The 24,834-nt window shown below is 33.5% G+C and overlaps 1 protein-coding gene across 5 annotated transcripts in view; it reads left to right on the top strand.

The window, feature by feature from the left end:
* LOC115888078 (sodium/potassium-transporting ATPase subunit alpha) overlaps positions 1–24,834 on the top strand; it is a 173,980-nt gene that overhangs the window by 14,156 nt on the left and 134,990 nt on the right. The window contains exon 1 of one of the 5 annotated variants that reach the window (XM_030907652.1): positions 22,831–22,976. The exons of the other annotated variants lie outside the window; for them this stretch is intronic. Coding sequence (XP_030763512.1) covers positions 22,953–22,976 — 24 coding nt within the window. The 5' untranslated portion in view covers positions 22,831–22,952. Of the gene's footprint in view, positions 1–22,830; positions 22,977–24,834 lie in introns of those variants that run through there. 5 annotated transcript variants of the gene reach the window in all.

Raw genomic sequence — 24,834 nt, 5'->3', positions numbered from 1 at the left:
AGTTGGAACTTTTGGTGTTACACAGCAAAATAAAAACACTAAATCAGTACAATACACCAAAACACTTTTACTTTTACACTGGACGTGCGTTTCGCTAACCATGTTAGCATCATCAGCAGATGATTATAAACTAAACTACAATCTACAATTTGAGCGTTTATATACACGCTCAGTGGGCACCGAGTGGGCGTGGCAAGATCTAGCCTACCGAATCAGAGCCCACCGAGCGTAACAGTTACATTTCCGCCACTAGAATAGTAGGAACAAAGAACTTGAAGGAATTGGACCGTTGTCTTTGTTCATACTATCTTTACATTTATTAATTTTGATGCTTTCATATGCATCTAATTGCCTATAATTTGAGACAATTAATTTTAAATTATTAAGATCTATACAATGTTCTTTATCAACAATATGTTCGGCAACGCAAGATTTATCCGGTCTACCATATCTTATCTGAGCTAAATGTTCTTTAAATCTAGTTAATATTGATCTTCTAGTTTGCCCAACATATTTCTGATTACAATCTTTACAAGAAATTTCATAAATACCCGAACTTTCCAGTGGGGGTGTTTTATCCTTTGGATTACCTAACAATTATTACAACATACTTATTACAACACTAATTATTAGGTAATCCAAAGGATAAAACAGCTGCACTGGAAGGGTCGAGTATTTATGAAATTTCTTGTAAAGATTGTAATCAGAAATATGTTGGGCAAACTAGAAGATCAATATTAACTAGATTTAAAGAACATTTAGCTCAGATAAGATATGGTACACCGGATAAATCTTGCGTTGCCGAACATATTGTTGATAAAGAACATTGTATAGAATTTAATAATTTAAAATTAATTAACCAAGTCTCAAATTATAGGCAATTAGATGCATATGAAAGCATCAGAATTAATAAATGTAAAGATAGTATGAACAGAGACAACGGTCCGATTCCTTCAAGTTCTTTGTTCCTACTACTCTAGTGGCGGAAATCTAATTAAATCTTTTAAATGTTGCAGTAAATAGTCAAAATAAATATAGAGTGTTATATATTTTTGAGCAGCCCATAGCAAGACGGATCATATGATGTATATATACAGGGTATTCCATTTGAAAAAACATAATTTTAGTTCATATTTTCAAAAATATATTTCTCGTAGAAAAACAGACTATGCATTCTACGTAAGAAGTTCTACAAAAATCAGTTTTTACCTATTGTTTTTACCTTCTCAATACCTTTCATAATAACGAAGATACGGGGGCTGTCCCAAAATGCAAAATGTTTAACAACCTCGCTCGAGAAACGAAGAAGGCTATGAAAATGTTTACAGCATCTTCCGTTTGACAAAAAAGTGGGACAGGTTTGTGCAAACCGCATCCTTCTATCTTTACTAATAACGGAGATACAATGATTCCATTCAATGGATACGTTTTTTTTTGTAAAATAACGCTTCAAACATTAGCTAAAACAGTTTTTGCATATTATCTCGAAACAACGTTTTTGGGAAACAATGTTTTCGGCTTTTGGAACTTGACGCCTCAAATTATACCTCACAAACTTTATATTGTTGTAAATACCGAATAAATAACTAAATATAATAAAATTAAAAAAAATGTGACCTTTACTCGTTCCTGCCACAGATTTTTTATGCTCCATTTATTTGATATCAGTTCGTTTTCAACGGGAAAACGTTGGTAGCACAGCTGTCGTGACCCTACGACATTAATTTCAACGCCCGTGAAACGTTATATTGGGAACCGGTCGATGTCTATCTCTTTTATATTATAGTTGATAACGCTAAAAAGGGCGAAAATAATGAGATTGGACTACTTAGTGGAAATGTCAGAAAGATGAAAATAGAAGGAAATGGAAACACGGCTGAATTTCGTCGAGAATTTTAATTGCTTTCAGTTTTTTTTTGGAAAGTTTTATTTTAGATTGAAAAGAGATTTCTTTTGATTCTGTATTTTATTAGTTTTAAATAGAATAGTTCAGACCATATTTCCTACATTAATGACAGAAGTTATGTCGTCATGTAGTAAGTGTATAGTGATGAGCAAATGCAAGACCAAAACTAAGAGTCTCTTGGTCTTGGTTAGGTTTTAAAAACACTTCGTTCTTGGTCTTGTAAAACACTATTCACCACAATACACCAAAACACTTTACTTGAAACCCTGGACGCTCGTTTCCCTAATCATGTTAGCATCATCAGCAGATTACTATTATTAACGGAATCCGCGTTACAGCCGACATCCTGTATTATTGGACAACCCTGTACATTTATTACGTCTTGTAGCGACACAGAATATAGCAAAAAAATAGGCTGTACTTAAACTGCCGTTAAACGGTAGCTTACTAAAATGCCGTTAATAGGTATGACGTCGTTGATGTGACGCACTTGACGGCTTTATGAAATATAGAAATTTTATAAGGACTAACCAACGATATCCACCCCACCAAATAACCAACTTAACCAACGCAACTAACCTCGACACTGATAAAAAATATAAAAACAAATATAAATTAGTAAAAATCAACCAACCCCACCAAATAACCAACTAACCAATGAATTAACACCATCCAAATAACCACGCTAACCAACCCGCCAAATAACTAAACCAATCCAACTAAAAAGAGTGAAACCAATGCAATAAGATCACGCTATAAGCAAAAAAAATATAAAAAAGTGTTGGTCGGCGTGAGATTTGAACCACGGATCATTCGCTGACGAAGCGATAGCCTCAGGCACTGACCCACAGGTGCTCTTGCAGAATGCTTAAGGCTAGGCATTACTTTCCGCCGACATGAACGACGCCACAATATCTATTAACGGCATTTTAGTAGGCTACCGTTAAACGGCTGTTTAAATACATCCAAAAAAATATGGTGAAATAAAAATTATCTTCACCTGAGGCTCTCACTTTTATTATATTTGATAACACTTAATAGAGAAAAAGTAGGTACCTATTAAGATTGGTCGGAGTATTTACGGAAAATGTCAAGATGTTCGAAGGAAAGAAATATGGCCGTAACTCGTTCAGAACCTTAAGTGCTTAGAGCATTTTTATTTTCTTTATTGGAAAGTGTTTGAACTGAAGGAAAATATTTTTATATCTATATATTTCGTATGGCAGCAAAGGATACTATTCACAATATAAACAATAACAAAACATACACACAACCACACACACACGTGTTGTCATCAAACATGAAGTCCAAACAAGAACAATACAATGTAAAAATAAAAAATATATGTCCATATAAAAATTACGAAATAAAATACAATTTGATGAAGTGACTGTGTTGGGTTAAAGGTGGATGTCTAGTGCCTTCATTCAGTCAACTGCCTCCTCGGAAGCTTCATGTATGTCAGACATTGTTCCCGGAAATTTTCGCAAGGGGCATTCTGTGACAATATGAAATATTGTTTGTTGTTGATGCCCGCAATCACAGCTAGCATCGTCTGATATTCCCCACTTGTGCTTCATATACTGGCATCTTCCGTGACCAGTACGTATACGGTTAAGGGTCGTCCATGTTCTTCTGGGGAGGTTGAAACCCGGGGGCTTGTGTGACGGATCGATAATTAAATTTGCCGAGTCGGGGTTTGACGTATACCATTCATTCTGCCAGGCTGTTTGAGGTAAAAAGTCTTCACGGATTAGTCTTTCGCCCAGTTTCCAAGAAGGTCTCCTAGACTTTAGCCTTTGCCTTTGGTTATCTAGGCAATCCTGGTGTAATGGTAAGTCAGGATCTGTAGAACATTTTCCCCATTCTTTTTTTAGTGCTGCTTGGCGACGTATTTCCGGGGGCTCAATATTTGACAGAACAGGCAACCATTGTGTCGGTGTAGACTTCACTGTGCCTGATATAGTCCTCATAGCTTCGTTGAGCTGTGTGTCAATAATATTTGTGTGAGCACTATTGGCCCACACAGGACAGCAGTACTCAGCGACTGAGTATACGAGTGAAAGCCCTGTAGTTTTTAGGACTGGTGCGTTTGCTCCCCGACTTGTTCCAGATAGTTTGTGAAGTACGTTGTTTCTAGTTTTCAACTTGGAGGCCATTTTATTTAGATGTTGTTTATATGTTAGGGAGCGATCCAATGTCACGCCAAGATATTTTGGGAGATGGTTGTATTGCAGTACATGATTTCTGAATTCAATCTGCGGCCTGTAGTTCGCATATTTATTGCTTAGATGGAACGTAGTAGATTCTGTTTTATTTACGTTGATCTTGAGCCTCCATGTATGTAGAAACGTTTCTAGCATTTGCAAATCACTAGTGAGCACTGCTTCCGAACTGTTAAAATCATTCGATTGGGTCACTAGGGCTATGTCATCGGCGTAAATAAACTTTCGTGCTCTCGTTTTCGGTAGGTCAAAAATGTATAAATTGAAAAGGAGCGGGGCCAGCACTGATCCTTGTGGTAATCCGTCATTTAAATTATATAGCTTGCTTACATTTCCATTTAGGTGAACTTGGAACTTCCGGCTAGACAGCATGCTATTTAATAGTTGTGCAATTAGCTTACATGGTATCACCCTTATGAATTTTAGGACCATTCCCTTTCGCCATACCGTATCGTACGCCGATGTTAGATCGATGAACACAGCCACAGACTTCTTCTTATTTTTATATCGTATTATATAGATTCATAATAGAAATTGGTATTAAGAGTCCATTTCGCTAATCCGAAAAAGTAGCAAAATAAGCGTTCAGCATTTAACGTTTTATGTAAAACTGGCTAGGTATTTTTACACAAATGAAGAAGGAAATTAAAGATAAAGAATTATACTATATCCGTATTGTAGCACATTTTTAGCCAACTTCTTTATTTTTAAGATTTTGATGGTCAAACATCAACAAAATATTCCTTATGTTTGAACTAAATTTTCTCGAAAATAAAGACATAATTTAAAGTCCCGTTACAATATGGAAATAGATTGAAGTTTTTTGATTACAGTGATATATAATTTATACGGTTTTGTAACAAATTGCTCGCTATTTTATGGCAAATGCTGAAGCTCTGCAAACCTTAATCAAGCCTTAATCAAAGCACGTGGGTTTGGAATTTTGGATGTGGCTTAACACGACAGGCTCGGGCTAAGCCTTAGGCAGATTTCTGAAATATAATATATATTTCCTTCGGCCACACACCCGCTTTACCCGACCCCTGAGCGCGACCCGAACAGTATAGCGTAATAGACTCTTAAGAGCTCTGCTCTATTTTTTGACAAGGACGTGACCAAAACCACTTTCAATTAAACTACTCTACACGATACTCTTTTTTTTTCTTTCGTCTTTATGAAACGAACGAGAACGACGAGTAACGACGGCGTTTCAGGAAACCGATCATTACACGTATTCCGTAACTGCGGTACTTTAAAATGGCGAAGGAGCATGAGACACCGCCGGGGAATTATTCGAGCGCTATTGGGCGTGGGCGGTGGTGTATCCTGAACGGCAGTCGGGAAATTAGCGAATTTTTTTAAATTATTTTATTTAATTCGAGGATAGGAGATTGTTTTCAGCTGTAGCATTTATATTAAGATTCGTCTCGAGTCTTTTTAAAGTCTGCATCATATGTTTTTTTTATTATTTAATAGATTTAGGTGAAATTTAACATTATTAGTTTTTGCCTTTGAATAAGAAAATTAAGGAAGGAGTATAATGATATCCGTGTATTCATGCATGGTGGACGGAAAAAGGACTCTAGGGTGGGGATCTTTGACAGTTTTGTTTGACGATTCATTTGACACATTTGAATTTGATTTGAAATTTTGTGGATTTGTCAGTCTTTACTGAGCTTATTTTATGTTATTTTATTCTACTACTGATAGTTGTATAAAGGTAGTAAATCTAGGTGGATTTTTTTATGGCAAAACTTAAATCGACAGTGACACTATTGCGATTTATCGAAAAAGACTGAAAAATAGTTGGTTGTGTAGCGTGCGGTAGATCTCGGTCAAAAATCGAGTGAATCATAATGGAATAACTTAATACTAGTAAGTGACTATATAATATACATACGTCATACGTGTAGTAAACCGATCATTTATGAAATTCACTTAAATTAACTAATTATATATTTTTTCTTGCATTTTTGCTTTTATTTACTACTTGTCAAAGATTAGATGTCCTGCTTCAGTAGCGTATCGGATGTTTGTGTTAATCAATAATTATTAAAACTTATCTATTTTAATTAGAATTATATATTTTAATAGCAATTTTAATAACTACCAACATTTATTCACAACATAAAATAAAACAACAAATTATTGAGTCTACCCCACGTCTACCCTACATCATAGTTTTACACTTTTGAATAAAATTAGAGCGGCACTGATAAACCGGAATTTAAGTCGGCCATTTTAGAGTCTCTTCGCGGTCGATCTAAGATTTTTGTTATGCTCCTTCCTTAATATTTTTATTCTAAGGTTTTTGCTAGTAAGAGTTTGGGAGAAAGTGACGTACCTAAATAAATTTTTACTTATGGCAGTCGAGTATCTGTTAAACTTTATATTTGAACAGAGAAATGACCAAAAAATGAGTTTTTGGATGAATTTTCAAAAATGGTTTTTGAAAAAGTTCTTCTTTTATTTTGTTCTAAATAAATAAATCAAATAGAGAATTTTTATTTCATTTTTAACTCATCTTTTCAAAGGAAAATTTGTAGATTTATACCAAAATCGTCACTTTCAACAATGCAAAAAACTTTGCACTTTCAACAAAAAAGTTTGGGTGCCTATAGAATTAAAAATAAAAATAAAATTAGAACGGAATCACTCATAATATCTTTCTCTTGTTGGTGTTTTCATTCAACTTCTAAATATGGCGGGTCAAAACAGTTCAGATTGACAAGTTTTTGAAAAATAAAAGAGAATATAATATAGTTTCCTCTTGAAACTAAATCGAATGACGTTATACTTAATGCCTTTTTCGTAGATTTCCCTTGTTGGCCAAAATATTTGCTATTCCGGACAGGACATTACCGTTACGGATTCGAATTGGGGCGCAGATCTCGTAGGGATTTGTCCTTTTCTCGATTTTCTTATTTGTCTTTCGCTTTGAGATCTCGTGCGGAGAAAAATTTAGGTCATACCGAGTTGTTTGTCATTCTTTTACATGATTTTCGTCAAGCTAAAGCCAAAAGCTATGCTGCTTTAGAATTCGAATTTATTTTAAAATTTATGGTTATGGGAGAAATATTATATTCAGATGCAAAAAAACGGCAACGGAAAATTTTTTGGTCAAGTTGAAAATGTTATATTTTTAATTTTTAGCTCTATTTCCTTGATTTTTTTAGCAAACTTAATTCGTAAACTCAGTTTATTATAAACTTTAATATTTTTTACTCTATCTTTAAATTATCCTGTGCAATAATTTCGTGAGCAAATTTTCCTGAAACATTATTTTTCGATCGGAACTATGTCTCCTGAGAATTCTGTTTTTTAATTCACGTCAACACATGCCTTTGTTAATTTTTAAGAGCGAAACGAACTTGCCACAAACATTTTGCAATTTTTTCAATTATCCTTACTTTTTGATGTTATTCTTCATAATGACGAGGTAACTTTGAACTTTGGTGATTATTGTTGTGCACGATTGAATTAGGGTTGCCAAGTTTTTCAAAAGCAAGGGGAGGACATTTCCCTGTTGAAGCGGGGAGAGGGGGAGGGGGTATACAAATATTTGGATTACAATACTGCATCAACGATTTATTGAAAAAGAAACATTACAAAATACAGCCACGATAGTGAATCTTTGGTTCACAGAAATAATGCAACAGCCATGCAACAGTCTCTTTTCTTCACTAAACATTGGTCGGTTTTTTTACTTTTTTTCTGCAGACAAAGCTCCCAAATAACAAAAATAAACTTTTTTAATTTTCTGACGATAACTTGATCGTTGCCACACAGTTTTCTTTTTCAGCCCCTTGGACATGGCTCCAAGGAGTAAAAGATAATTATTACTAGTCATTCTTCAAAATATTCTGGCAGAAAATAAACAATTTACACAGAAATATTAATAAAATACGGCAATTCAAAACTTCTAATAATAGGAAATATAACGAAAATAAAATATAATAAATAAATAAATAATAAAATGAAATGACAATTGACAATATTGACAATCACGGATACGTAACAACGGATGCTCTATTTGGATGGCTTAAAATTCACGTATACGTTCAACGGATACGGATGTCCGTGATCACGTACTCATGTGGATGCAGGTTCAGGAGACATGGTTCTGACAGAAAAATAATGTTTTAGGAAAAGTCACTCACGAAATTATTGCACAGGGTGTTTTAAAATTAGGATAAAAAACAACCCTTCAATTAACCCTGTATAATAAGCCAAATACTAAAGTTTATAAAAAACGAGTATATGAATTAGAGTTGATATAATAGATTTCTTTACATTTTGCTAAAAAATTCGCGAAAATAGGGCTAAAAGTAATAAAATTATAACACTTTAAACTTGAAAAAATGTTCCGTTGCTGTTTTTTGCATCTGAGTGTAGTTATAAAAAGAAAGATACAGTGTGACCAACGGATCGGACACAACTGAACAACGGAAAACAAGCCTGCTTTCATTCATAAAATATTCAGAGGCGTGGGGTGTTTTATGAAATTATATATTATGAACTAGCATGTACCCGTGACTTCGTTCGCGTCGAATTATTCATTTGTAATGGTGATGATAAAACAAAGCAAGAATTTCCATTAACATACAAACTGGATAAATTTTTCTCACATTTATGTCAGCATGAGAAAAACAATATGGCGATATTATTATATAACTTGGTAATATTTGAGGGGTAGTTTCATCTGGTTGGAATTTGACTTTCGAAAAATCCGTTTGCCAAAAATAAACTTTTTACGTCAAGCAGTTTAAGCAGAATCGTGGTTAATCAATTACCCAACTTTTTGGAACACCCTGTATAATTTTTTAAAAAAAATTCAAAATTTGTAAAAAAAAACAAAATAAATTATGCATGTCCAAGCGTTTTCCCGAAGGACTAATTGTTTTTTAAATAACAGATATTGTAATATTTGAGGCGCGTTTTCCCCCTCTTGGAATTTGAGATTCGAGAAACCCCTCCTTGTCGAACCTCTACACTCCACATTGAATCCGTTTTCCAAAAATCAGCTTTAAACGTTAAGCAGTTTAAGCAGAATTGTAATTACTCAATGGTCATATTTTATGAAATACCCTGTAAAATGTTTTAAAAAATCTTAAAATATGTATATATATATTGCGGATTTTTACGACATTCGTCGTCTCCCGCTTCTCAACTTCCACAGATTTCTGTCTGTCCAGTCTTCTTCCTGGAGGCCCCTGGAATTCATAGCGTCAACTACGCCGTGCTACATCTTCGTGGTGGTCTTCCACGTTTCCGCCTTTCGCTTGGTGCCCATGAATGAATTCTTTTCGGCCATCGGTTATCATCCATTCGTTGGAGGTGTCCGTACCAACTTAGTATTTTGCCGTCAATGGCGTCGAGAATAGTTTCTTTTTCTCCTATAATTTCTCGTATTCTTTGATTTGAGATGTGTTCCAGTCTTGAAATGCGACAACTTCTTCGCCAAAAATCCATTTCAAGAGACAGCAACTTATTTTTCTCTACTTTGTTTAGCTCCCACGTTTCAGCGCCATAAGTGGTAATGCTCTCTACAATGGCTTTATAAAGTAGAATTTTTGTTTTTTGGGAAATTTTGTCACTCCACAACAACGAGTTAAGTTGACCGATAACTCTTTTTCCTTGACCAACTTTATTTGCAATATCTTGAGTGCTTTTTCCATTTGTTGTAAAAGTGACGCCCAAGTATTTAAATGTACAGACATTTTTAATTGTGCCGATTCCTACATCCAAATCCTCACGTTCGTCATCACCCACTACCATGTACTCCGTCTTCTTTGTGTTTATTGTTAGGCCCCATTTCGAATATTCCTCATGCAGTTTTCTAAACATATAACTGGAGTCGTCTCTGTCTCCCGCTATCAAGACCTGGTCGTCGGCAAAGAGTAAGGTATATAAAGTGTCTTTTCCTACTGGGATTCCCATTCCACGGCATTTCATCTTCCAACACTTCGGTACTTCCTCCAAATATACTTAAAATATGTAAAATAACAAAATAGAATATACGTATTTAAGAGTTTTTCCGAAATACTCACCGGTTTTTAAATAAAAAATATTCTAATATTTGAGGGGTGGTTTCACCCCCTTAGAATTCGAGTTTCAAAAAATCCGTTCTTATCGAACCTCTACACCCTAGAATCAACCTGTATGCCAAAATTGAGCTTCTTACGTTGAGTGGTTTGAGCAGGATCGTGATTAATCAGTGAGTCAGTCACTTAAGGATTTTATACGCGTGTACCAGCGACTTCGTTCGCGTCGAATTAATCATTTGTAATGGCGATGATAAAGCAAAGCATTTCCATTAACATACAAACTGGATAAAATTTTCTCACATTTATGTCAGCATGAGAAAAAACAATATGGCGATATTCTTATATTACTTGGTAATATTTGAGAGGTAGTTTCATCTCGTTGGAATTTGACTTTCGAAAAATCCGTTTGCCAAAAATAAGCTTTTTATGTCAAGCAGTTTAAGCAGAATCGTGGTTAAGAAATTTCCCTACTTTTTGGAAAAATTTCAAAATATCTAAAAAAAACCAAATAAATTATGCTTGTCCAAGCGTTTTCCCGAAAGACTAACCGTTTTTAAAATAACAAATATTGTAATATTTGAGGGGCGTTTTCACCCTCTTGGAATTTGAGATTCGAGAAACCCCTCCTTATCAAACCTCTACACCCCACAGTCAATCCGTTTGCCAAAAATCAGCTTTAAACGTCAAGCAGTTTAAGCAGAATCGTGATTACTCAATGCCTCAATGGTCATATTTTATGAAACACCCTGTAAAAATCTTAAAATATGTAAAACAACAAATAAAATATACGTGTTTAAGATTTTTTCCGAAAAACTCACCGGTTTTTAAATAAAAAATATTTTAATATTTGAGGGATAGTTTCACCCCCTTAGAGTTCGAGTTTCAAAAAAACCCTTCTTATCGAACCTCTACACCCTAAAGTGAATCTGTTTTCCAAAAATCAGCTTTTTACGTCAAGCGCTTTAAGCAGGATCGTGATTAATCAATGACCAGATTTTTTGAAACACCCTGTATACATTTTTAAAAAATCTTAAAATATGTATAAACAAAATAAAATATACGTGTTTAAGCGTTTTTTCGGAAATTTGATAGTTTTTTAAATAAAAAATATTGTAATATTTGAGGGGTGGTTTCACCCTCTTGGAACTGGAATTTCGAGAAATCCCTTCTTATCGAACCTCTACACCCTAGAATCAACCTGTATGTCAACATTGAGCTTCTTACGTTGAGTGGTTTGAGCAGGATCGTGATGTCACTTAAGGATTTTATATAATAGTACCTATAGATATATTAGTATAGATTTCTATAATATGTTTTAGTGAACTCCGTCATGAGACAGACCTCTTGTTGGACAGACTTTTTCAGGAAAAAAAATAAGGTCATCATTATTTTCTAAAACTTTTATCAAGTCAAACGAAAGTCGAAAAAAAGGAGATGTTTTATTTAAGAATGGAGGAATCCAGAATCCGGCTTCGGGCTCTTCTAAAATTTATAAGAAAGGAAAAATAATGAAATCCGCACTGCTAGGTACTCTGTCGTATATATAATAAATGAAATCCTATCCCTGCAGGCTCCCTGACTCGGCTTTTCTCTCTAAAAAGTTTTGCAGACTTTTTTCTGAAACGACGTTCGAAGCAAGACTTGTAATCGGATGCTTTGGGAAATAATGAATGTAAAAAGAGGATTGGATTTAGGAAATATTTTATTAAGACGCATACCGTGTGATCAAAGGGAAAGGACGTCACGGTAGGCGCAGAAAAAAAAACATTTTAATTTGAAGAATACATCTAATATTGGAATCTATAGCTTTTTGCTCATAACAAATAATAAACTTTTAATCACGTGATTAAGCTTGACCGGCACAGGTTTCTTTTAATCAAAATATTTTAGGAAAAAAATTAGTTAATTATAAATATATAAACAGTTATTAGTCAATGTTACAGTCCAAGCCAATGTTCTAATAGATGATATACACCTATGGAAAGAGTACAAAAATATAAATATCTAGACAGTTGGTTGACCGAAAACTTGGATCAATCAGCAGAAATAAAAGCACGAATAGAAATAGCCGGATCATCCTTTGTAAAACTCAAAAAATGTCTCTGCATTGGAGACATCAACTTAAAGCTTAGATTAAGAATGCTAAGGGGTTACATATTTGCAACTCTACTCTATGGTTCAGAGGCTTGGACACTTAAAAAGGCCGAAATGGAGAAGCTTGAGGCCTTCGAAAGATGGTGTATCGGCGTATGCTGAGGATTGCATGTACTGATAAGGTTGCAAATGTAGAACTGCGACGCAGAATTCAGAAGGATGAAGAGGTGATTAACATCCTTAAAAAGCGAAAACTTGAGTACTTTGGACACATAATGAGAGGACCTAAATATGCCCTGCTGCAGAACATAATAGAAGGAAAGATAAAGGGCAGAAGGAGCCAAGGAAGAAGAAGAACATCATGGCTCAAGAATTTGAGAGACTGGTTTGGAATGACTTCAAACCAGTTATTCAGAGCAGCCGTTAACAAAGTTAGAATTGCCATGATGACTTCCAACCTCCATTAGGAGATGGAACCCGAAGAAGAAGAAACAGTTATTATCTACATCAACAAAACTCACTTTCTTAACAGCACCGACTTAACCAACTGATACTGATATCTGAAAATTACTTTATTTTTGGTATTGATTGGTGAATGTCCTAAAAATTAAGAAAGCAATTTTTAATTATATTCTAATTCCTAAAAGCAGAATATAATTAAAAGATGAAGCCCATTAAAGTAGATAAGTTTTGCTAGATATCTCTATCAAAACGAGAGCGTCTAAGTTTAATTTGCGTTATGTAAATTCTAGATATTGAGCGAAATGAAGACGTTTTAATCTAAGTTTGTTCGCTAAGGAACTTGAACTAGCATTTCAATTTCAAAGAATGGAGTAAAGTTAGATACGTTGTTTTTTTATGAATGTACAATTTATTATGTCTAGAATTTAAGTATTCTTCAAATGGGTATTTGAATTTTTTACGATAACACACCTTTTATTTTTTCAGATAAAAAAGGAGATTTGGTATGTTAGTATGGGACATAAATTAGGATTGGTTGACGTATTCAGTTGTTTTTGTTCACTTCGGGTTTCACCGAAAATGACTACAACTTTTGATTTTTAAATGACACCCTCGGTATTTTTTTACTTTATTCGATAGAAAATGACACTGAATAGAATGACATATCATGTGTCAACTTTTGACATTGTCGCTTAAAAACAAATCCTATTTTAAATTTTAATCTAGAGTGCCCCCACGGTTGTTCGGTTAAAAGATGCCCAAATCGTATTTTTAATCATATCTCAATTTTTTCAAATCGAACGAGGGTGGCTCATTAGCATATTGGTAAAAAGCATTCTTTTACGAATAATTTGGTATTTCGAGTCAAATTATCGTTATGAGCCGCATTTTACAGTTCCAAATAAACCATATGCGAAGATGTCAAAAGTTAAGTGTCATTTTCTATCGAATAAAGTAACAAAATACCGAAGGTGCCAGTTAAAAATCAAAAGTTGTAGTCATTTCCGGTGAAACAGGAAGTGACCGAAAACCATTGAATATACGTCAATCAATCCTAATTTATGTCATGTACTAACATACCAAATCTCAAAATTTTATCTGAAAAAATAAAAAAATTATAGGGGTGAGTCACTTTTCAGAGGCACCCGGTAATAGTGGAAAAAAATAATCAGGACAGAGGCAGGCGAAACAGTTCATTATAGTAGAATATTCGTCAAAATTTACAAAGACCTGACAAGGAAAGATTGCCAAACAGGAAAAACCGTCAAAAATGTAGTGGGGGTACACAGTACACTAACAGTACATTGCAAGCTTAAGAAGTATTTAAAGCCGATGGGACTGAAAGACCAAACCATGTGCATATCAAACCAATCGGTGTGATAGTCTGGTAAATGTGCGATTTTAAGTAGGTAGTGATAAGTGATAAGCCATGGGAACAGAGATATATGGAAGGTTCAGTCTAAAGATATTAGACTTATTGAAAATGATGCGACTGGAGAATGTTATCTCTAAATAGTAAGAAGAGAACCACAATAGATCTGTAAAGGTAGCATCAGTGGAATAGGCCAATAGCCACCTCAAAAATCTACCAAAAGGGCTGAATGAAGTACTTGCTCATCTAATAGAGAATTCGATTACCATTGCATTTTTTTAGATATCTGTTAGGCTTTCCTCTTTTCTTCATTGATTATTTTCATCAATTTTCATTGACAACTTTAAATGTATTTAATCTGCTTTAAGCCTATCCGAGTTACTGGAGCAAAAGTAACTCATCTAATCCACAGGGACATTAATCTTGTCTATCCAGAAGTTGTTTTAGGGTTTTAGATGTTGAAATCGATAAAATTTCAGTTACCCTTCGGGTAACACCGTCCGATCTATCGATCTATGGAAATTGTTTCCGGGATAATAGAGTGAAAGATTCGACGAAATCAATACTGAAGGAAATGGATTCCGTGTTGACAAATCGGCAGTTTTATGTTATCCATATGGAGCTTATGCTTTGAGCTATTTTTTTTATTTGTAAAAGGTATCGAGGAGGTGAAAACCGTTTCTTATAGAACTCTTTACGTAGATCAGTAGATACAGTGACGTTTTTTATTTTTACGGAAAAAGTCATTTTACAATATCGAAGATACCGTATGATTTTAACAATAATGGGACAAAAAATTGTATGAACTATTAAATAATATTTTATTTGAAACTTTGTAACAGTCAAATTTCCTCGCTACGACCTCTGTGTGCTAGCTCATAAATTATCGCAAATAACTATTATTTTTGCATCATGTTTACTATAATTTTATTGTTAAATATTATTTTATTTAAATTTTACGATTATGCAACCCGATATACACCGCGATATTATACATATATTGTCACTGATGCCGACCAGCAGTAGGCTTTTTGTCCATCTCTCTATATCTTTGATCATCACTTTTGTCCGTCACTTGTCACTGTCAGATCAAATCAGATGTTTTTGGATTTATTTATCCTTTGCAGAGAATAGGTACATTAAAGAAATGCTAACTTCATGTTAAAAAATGGAAACAGATGCCACCTGGTGTCGCCTGGCAGTACTAGCTAAATTGAGGGAAATTGGAGGGGCGGGGCTTAAAAGAGGGGAAATTTTAAAAAAAATATTTTTATAAGTATCACTGACTTACTGTTTAAAGTTAATAAACATATTTTTTATTACTTTAATATAATTTAATGTATTAAAAAATATGTCTATTAACTTTACACAGCAAATCAATGATATTATTAAAGACTTATTATTTTCAAAGAAAATTCATAGTAAATAAATTACACATTATTATAGTAAACAATATCATTTATTTTTTAGAGCTTCGATTTATATTACAATAATATTGAAATATATATATATTTTTTTAACAATGAAAAAGAATATCCCGGAACCTGAAAAAGAAAGATGATCAATTAATGACTTAAATTAGTTCAAAATACATTTTGCAAATAACTAGTGAATTGGAAAGATAAACATACTATTAAAAAGACATTTTAGTAGTATGTTATCATCTATTTACTGATAATACATAAGTATATAATAGGTAAATAACATGCAAAGGCACTATGATACAACTACCTACAACTACCTCATGATAACACACTAATATCACAAAAAATATATGCTAATTTAAATTCCTTTTAATGATCTAATGAAACACTATCTAGCCTCAATGCATGCCATTCCAAAGGCAAAAAAAACTGTTATACAAATAAATATAAGCTGAATAAAACATAAACCAAGCCAACGTGCATAAAAAACCAAAAAATGCATCAAAAAATACTTTTATCAGATCATACCCTTGGATATATTATGTATTTTATATATCGCACATCCCGTTCAAAAGTTTACTAACTCAAAATAGAGAATATAGAGAACATTGTCAAGAGAAGTAAAAGAAAATTTAAGTTAAGGCAATATGCTCCTTTTTGGATATTAATGGCCAAATAATATAATGTTGATTTAATAAAATTTTACTGGCATCCTTCTGAGGTATAAATCAGATTAAAAGGACATTGTTTTTGTAATAATTGTTTGTTTTGTAAACATTTTTTGAAGACAATACAGTTTTGAACGGGCTGTGCGATATAAACAAGGATCTTACTATTATTTGAGGTTAGAAAGTATTTAAATAACATAAAACATAATCAAAATCATTTGTCATCATAAATTATAGAGGTACTTACGTGTTTTGATATTATTATCAGGAAATAATACGTTTAGTTAAACAGGTACGCTGCCAGGCAAGTTCTATCGGCGGGTCTTTGCAAAAGTTGAAATCTAAAAATACAAAACTACGTTTACATCTTAGTTGTATTTACGAATAAAGTATTTGTGTGTAATTTCTGACTTACCAGTTAATTGAATAATCGCATTAAATACATCCAAATGGTAATTTAATATTGTAAAAAGCAAAATTGTTTTAAATCACTTGCCAGGACAGCCCGGCCAGCTTCTTTGTTGGCAAAATGGCCGCGGTATCATGATTTAAGCAATGTGAGTGACAAAGAAAGCCAATGCCTGGCAGATGTTGCTTTCTTTGTCGTTGGTCCTGGCACGTTTAAATTTGACTGTTGCCTGTTTTCCCATACAAGTGACACCCCCATGATCCTTTGTTTTGGTTATTGAAATTTTATAATTATCAAATAAAATTTCGTCGTTGAATTGGTTATTTTTGATGTGGATCGCAATGTGCAATTCGTTCATTTAATTGGGGGAATTTCTGAGTTTAGTTCGTTCATTGACCGGATATGAAATATGGCTGTCGAAAAATATTCTAGAACATCGTTTTTATTTATGCCTTTTGTGAGTTGGACTAGTCAAGATATATAGTTCTCTATCTATATCCTGGAGGGAGATTTCCGGTTGAAATCTGATTTTGTGAAGGAAATCGAATCCTTGCATCACTTCTTGTGTACCCACCGTCCGAATGTCGTCGTGAAGAACTGGCTGCCGTTTCGTGAAGCATTCCCTGTTGGTGAATAGCAGGTCTTCGTAGAGAAGGATTAGGGCTTCCGAAGCATATTTGGTCAGAGACGTGGTTGGATTTTGATGCTGTTTATGGACCGCCGACCAATTTCCGCAATGGGATTAAAATAGCCAAATTTTCCGACCGATATTCCGATTCCACGTGCCCAAGAAGTCCCCGAATAGTTCCAAGAGCAAGAAGACCGATCCAGACCGTACAGCACAGAACAGTCCAGAATTCCATCCGTTCCTGTTGCCCGTGTGTAGAGTTACCCGTTGGACATCATAAACCCTTGTTGAGGGTTTTTGTGTTCACCATTTGAAGTCCTACACCTGCCTGTACATTTGCTGAGGGCTCCAGTGACATTGCATCGAGCTGCTGTACACCGTCGTAGCCACCCTGTAGCTATGCACTATAGCTAAGCCGGAGGAAGTTTCAGTAGTTTGCAAGTACTTGTCAAGACATTACGTTAGAGTAAGATCGTTTAGATATTAGTTAGATTTAGTTTGATATTTGTAATCCACCCAGGATATTGTACTTAGTTTAAGTAAGGGGGATTATGACGTCATACTTTTAGTTAGTTTTCTTGATTTAAATTTTATTCTACTTTTCAACGTTTATTCATTTCCATTTCTTTAAATATTAACTTTTAATATTTTAATAAATTGCTTAAACATTTTTAGTAGTATTATTTGCAGTCTAGTCTCATAGTTAAGTTAGAGTCGCTTAAGTTTAACGAGTTATAGCATATTTGAAGTTCATGGTAGTTACACTCAACAGTTCGAGGTTAGTGTTGAAGTCTACTTAATAGTAACACCTTTTATGGCGAGTTCATAGAGCATAATCTCGTGGGGCCCTTTTAATAATATCTTTGAACCCCGACCACCGGCTGTTAAAATTAAAAAGCTAGTGGCCTCTATGCAACTCATCCTAATTAAGTAAACTTGTGTTTTATTGCACTTTAAATTAGAAAGGGCGTGGCAACTTTTAATTTGATATGACCTTTTTATTATTTACTAATAAATACATCATTTACTTGGGCTTTGTTTAATGTCAAACTAAATGTCATGTATATAGGTCATCGCATGTCTTTAAATGATTATCTATTTAATATCGCTGTGTGTGACAATATTTATACAGATTTTATCATATATAGGCTTTCGTGTGTACATAAAGTTAATTGTTTTTTTTTTATTTCTATAGTATATCCAACATATTTCCGTTTTTTTATTGGTGTGGGGTATAATGATGAACTTAATTTTTTTGTTATTATTTTAATGTCTATATATATATTGCATATTGTTATATTTTCTGTTAAGTTAATTTTACAAAATTCTTAATAAAAAAACAAAGTTTAAAACTATTTTTCAGTCAAAGTTAAAATGAATCGGTTTGATTTCAAACGGTTCAATAAAGCTCAATTTAAAAGAGAAACATTTTTATTCAATTAATAAATACCTGTTCCATAACAGAATAAGGGGGATCATGATCCCAATTGAATGTTTCTAGATTTTATCGCTTGGTTACGAGTATGAAAACCTTTATAGCCATTTAACTTTAACGCCAATTGAATATTGCCCATAAACATTGCTTTTAAATTATATTGTAAATGGACATTTTATAACTGTGAAATTTTGATATAAGTTTTGATGATCAATAAAAATAAATATATGGTCAGATATGTTTTTAAAATGTCAAGAAATCGAATCTATAAGTTTAGATATTTCTTAACGTACCAGTCCACCAAGGGATAGAAAGAACCAAGGGACTAGAAGGTAATAGTGATGTGTCGGTATTTGAGTAACGCGATTTTGGAGCGGTATTTTTTTGTAACGTCGTGTCGCGCTCCACAACGAATCAGGAACCTGTTACTGAAGAACGACGATCATAATAACGATAAAATTATAAATTATTTGTAATTTGCGAATAAATTTAAATTTTGTGTCGCGCTTCACAACGAATCAGGAACCTGTTACTGAAGAACGACGATCATAATAACGACGAAATTATAAATTATTTGTAATTTGCGAATAAATTATTTAATTTTTTTTAATCGCTCTTGAAGTTGGCTCGAACCCCATAGCGACGTGTTTCGCTCCAGCCGTCGCGCTCCTACGGTCGCAATTTTGTCGGTTGCCAACAGTAGTAACTGGATCATCATTATATCAGCCAAGAGAAGCAATGGAGAGTATTAGGGTATTTTTTACAATTTTTTTTTCTGTTTGTATACTTAAGTATTACAGATGGTTTCTTTCATATCGTTAGTTCTGTTATCGTTATTAATGTTTATTAAAACCAGGATTGTATCGTTAGTCTTAAAGGTTTTTTTTTTAATTTAGTATAAAGTATCCAATGCAGCGTAATATGAAATTACGACAATAGTCACCAAAACCATCTCGTCACATTAAAAAATTACATCAAAAGATAATGATAATTGAAAAAATTGCAAATTGTTGGTGTCAAGTTCATTTCGCTCTTAAAAATTAACCAAGGCATATATTGACATGATCCAAAAAACAAAATGTTCAGGAGGCATGGTTCTTACCGTATAATTATATTTTAAGTAAATTTACACACGTAATTATTGCACAGGGTGTTTTAAAGTTAAGGTAAAAAAACAACCCCTCGATTAACCCGATATAATATGCTAAATACTAAAGTTTATAAAAAACTTAGTTTACAAATTATAGTTGATATAATTATACACAGTTTGCTAAAAAAATCATGAAAATAGGGCTAAAAATAATAAAAATATAACACTTTAAATTTGAGGAAAAATTTCTCCGTTGTGTTTTTTTTGCATCTGAGTATATATATTTAAATAAAATTAGAGATGACAAATTTCTTATTAGATTTATGTTATATTTATTACTACCTACAGTACCTACGTCGACACGATAACTTATATTAATTACATCAACAAACAAGAATCGCCCTAACGACAATTTCGGATGCAGTGGGCTTCTCTTTGTTTAAAACTAGATGCTACCGGTGCGTACATGTTTTCATAAATAAACGGATCTAATTTGTTTAACAACCTTAACATATTATTTCTTTAGTCCTGTGCTGGTCGTCGTGCAAACATTTCGTTTTCTTTATTTTTTTTTATTGAGTTCGTGTAATGCTTTGTCGGTATTAGAAGATGGCCCCTCCTAACAACAATACTAAAGTAAGATTTGGTATTTATTTCAAGTTTTTTGTTTTGTGCTTGAATAATTTGTTCATCTTAATATTTAAAGAACATTTTTTGGGATTGCTAGGATTTTTATTATTTAGATTTATTTTTGTTAGTGCTGATTTGAAAAACTTGATGATTACTTTATTGTGATTTACTGGTAGCTGTAGATTTTGTTAGCATTTGTAGATCAGCCTTTATGACACTGTTTTACTCAGTAGAGCCCTGGGCCCGTATTCTGTAACTTTGACATAAAAACGTTACGCTTTCAAAGCGGTTAGCGCAAGTATTCGATCAGCGAAACGCAAGGCAGTCGATTTTGGTATTCTCGTTGCCATGCGAATCGTGTTCTAGATACGCGTTGAGCACATATTGGCAACATCACAATTTGTAATGTAGCTAATAGTCAAAAGTTGATAACTGACGGATGTAACAATGAAAAATGTCAATGTTAATAATAAATACGGGCCCTGGGCCCGTATTCTGTAACTTTGAAAACGCTAAGCGCTTTTAGACGCTATGACGTTAATTTTCGCTGAGCGCGCACTTAATTAACCATTTCGGTATTCTCGTCTGACGCGCTTAGCGTCTTTGCTGATTGCGCTGTGCGCTTTGAAAACGGTTGCCTTAAAGGATCGTTTTGCTTGTCGAATTGTCAGTGAAAATCGAAAAAATTGTGATTTTGTGCATTATCTTGCTCTTTAGTGAAAATTACTACTTCTATAACTTCCTCAATAAGTAATTGATAATTTACGACTTGGCAGCTATAAATATTGTTCAAAACATCGAAAATGCTGAGAAGAGTCTTCAACACTTCCCTCGTATAATAAGAATAATGACATATCCATAGAAAAATAGCTTGACATAACTCAACAATAGGTTATGAAATTCACGTAACATTGACATTTTTCATTGTTACATCCGTCAGTTATCAACTTTTGACTATTAGCTACTTAAAAATTGTGACGTTGCCAATATGTGCTGAACGCGTATCCAGAACACAATTCGCATGGCAACGAGAATACCAAAATCGACTGCCTTGCGTTTCGTTGATCGAAGACTTGCGTTCACCGCTTTGAAAGTTTAACGTTTTTATGTCAAAGTTACAGAATACGGGCTCTGTACTTGTCCCGGAGCAGTTCTTGGTAAATTTCGAATAATTCCAATTACAGTAATTAGTAATTATGCAACCGATGAAGCTGAAAATGTCTAAACTAGCTTGTTTTCGGCCAAACATAAATTTTGTTGTTTCTATCAAAGAGTACAGTGAAAAGCAGCATTAGGATCATGGTGATCAATTTGTACTAGCTATGACTGATCTTTTTTCTGATCATGCTCTAGTAGCTATTCCAAGAGCTTTTTTAAGATGTGTTTCATTGAGATGTTCACTAAATATTCTGTAACAAAAAATTAAAATATTATTAGAGAATCTTGAGCCCTGAATCAAATAAATGGATATATAGAGATCCAGTTAAGGGCATGTACGACCTCGTACATGTCCTGATAGTAATTGTTATAAAAAATTTAGTGTTCGATACATCTTAAAGAGACAACATCGCAGGGAGACAGTCATCAGACTGGTCTAAGTTAAGAAGTACCAATTTCCAACCATTTGTTATTTGTATTTCAATTAGTATTTGCCAATTTCTGTGCTGGATAATATTTTAATATATCCCGCTACATTTATGACAAATTATATTAATTATAAGGTAAATAAGAAACACCTTTACGATAATTGCAGAATGAACAAGTTTAGTGTTGCTTAAAACTAGATGCAACTAGTAAGTAGATGTTTGAGACAGTAATGGGCGGAATTCGTTTAAAGACTACCTACTGTGTCTCTTCTTTCTTCAGTCTTGTTCGGGTTTCGGTTTGTCATATTAGAGCTTCGAATTTTGTTTATTGTATTATAATGTCATGATTTTTCGGCATTAAAGAATGGCACCGGCAGTCAATAAACTTCAAGTAAGAATTAGGATTTATATTTTATATTAAAAGTGGAAACAAAAAATGTTTGCTAATGTGGAAACAAAAATGTTCGGGGATGGGCATACCTTTAATAGATAGAACGGTATTTAGCCTACAGTTTGCGGACTCATCAGGTAGTTATCCCCTGCTAGAACGAATAATATCGAATGTTGTCTTCCTTAAATAAAGTGGCTAATAATAATAGTTTAGTATAAAACATTATATTAAGAGTTGGCAGACAAATGAACTTGTTCTATGTGTTTTTTAGAAGGCATATTTAGTATATCTGGAACCAAAATTAAATCGTAGAAACGGCCTTGTTCGCCTATGATCACCGTTTTTTCCTAGTCAACTGCTAGAGTATCCACGGCCCCGGTTTGCTCTATTTAACGAATAAAGCGAGAAATAATTGCAAAATTGAGAGCCAGTCGTAATGTCCGTCCGGCTTCGGAGGCCCAGTTGGTGCGTTGAGGCCGCGTTATCAGCGCCTCTCCTCGTTTTCTCCCGAGTTTTTGTTGGAAAATCGATTCGCGCGTAGTGTGAAGGTGTCTTGAGGTGGTTGCAGGTAGATTTGAGGGTGTCATGGAGAGTAACGGGCAGGATGAAGTAAGTGGTGACGTGCTTATTTGCAAATTCAAGGTTAAACTTTATAGATCTTTAAAAAATAGCCATAATGGATATATTATATTTTATATTTTTATTTATAAATGGATAGCCTATATTTTCTAATATTTTATCAATAAATGAAAAAAGTTGGAGTTCTTGGAGATTTCAACTGAAAACTCCTGAAAACAAATTAATTGAAATAAAGTAAGGGTGATTTTTTTTTAGCTGCAATCGCTTATCAAAAAAATTGGCGCCGGGAGACACGTATAGCCGCCCATACTAAAATATGTTAATATCTCGAAAACTGCGACTTTGACTGATTTTGATGTTATTACAAATTTTGTTGCAAATATTATTGCTAATCTTAATTTGAAAACCGCGTTTCGCTAGCTACTGTAATTTTGGAGTAACGATTTTTTAAATTTTTAACCCCCTCCCATACCCCCTTAACAACGCCCCACCCCTACCAAAAAATAATGGCCAGATTCTCGGGTGCCACAGTATTTTTGTGCCAAATTCGGTTAAAATCGGTTCAGCGGTTTTTGAGTTATCGTGTTACAGACGGACGGACAGACAGACAGACACCATGAAAATATTTTGTATTTAGGTCATTTATGACCCAAGTAACTCATTTTGAGTGAAATTAAAAAAACTTTTTTTTGGCCGATCCTAATAGCCTACCATACCTATTGGTATGGTCGGCTAATATACAGGGTGAGTTTCCTACGATGTTCTCTATGGGTATCTCGGAAACTACTGGAGATAGAGAGTCGGTTAAATGGGGAAAGAGATGCAGTTTTGTGGGGTCATAAATATGCGCCTTTCAGATTTTTGAAAAAGTTCATGGCTTACTAGATATTTAGAAAAAAACAAATTTCGGCTATTTTAAAAATCGTCCCTAATTTCATTATAAGCTATTTTAGACAAAAAGTTTTCAGATAAAAGTTGTAGATAATCACATCCTTAATGAGATTGTGTCTATTATTATATTATATTAATTCTATTTTGATGTACAAATAATTTTATTTATTTCAACCAGTGGCGTCCATACGGGTTTTGCATTGAATATTTTTGAAGGAAAAATGGTGCTTCACTGACCTTCTCTTGGAATAAAAATTATTTTTAAAATCTTCATTCATTTCTAAACAATTTTCATCTCCTGATTTTTTTTCATTTTGAAAATGTAATGTATTTATTTGTTAAATAATATCAACATACATAAATTATTGTATTCTAACAAAATGTATGTTATGCGTAACGTATTTTACTGGTTTTAGATATTTATTAAAGTGTTTGCGAATAGGATTTAGACCCTTTTACTAAAATTTATGTTACTTTTACACTTTTATGTGAAAACTAATAACCTATATAAAACCACAATTTTTATGGATAGGTTTTCGGCAAATACAGAAGAAACATATTACTTCGTAAATCTTTTTTTCATGGCTTTTTTTGACAAACAGTTTTATGTGCGTTTTATGTGGATAAAATATTGGACAAGGTCGTAAAATTTTATTAATGCTAATAAAAATAAACACTAGTGTGCATCTCGTAATTGCATTTACAAAATTACTAAATTGACCGTGTGGAAAAAAACTGTCACCACGTTTCATAGAGCGCTCTATGTTATTGTCTCAAAAAGACTAGAGAAAATAAGATACTAGGCCAGCAGCTAATTTAAAATAATGATACTGCGAACACACTACATGTAATCTTGACAGTTTTTTCTAAATTGGTTAATATAATGAGTAAATTCATTATTTGAAAATAAAATTGCCCGTTTTTGTAAGAAATGCCCTTGATTTTTAAGTAGATATTTACGTTATAAGTATGAGTGAGAGAATTTTGAAACGAATAT

This window comes from Sitophilus oryzae, unplaced genomic scaffold, assembly GCF_002938485.1.
Source record: "Sitophilus oryzae breed Bouriz unplaced genomic scaffold, Soryzae_2.0 scaffold_682_pilon_pilon, whole genome shotgun sequence".
In the NCBI taxonomy this organism is placed as follows: Eukaryota; Metazoa; Arthropoda; class Insecta; order Coleoptera; family Curculionidae; genus Sitophilus; species Sitophilus oryzae.
The sequence above is the reverse complement of the archived record's forward strand: the minus strand, read 5'-3'. Positions and strand labels throughout refer to the sequence as shown.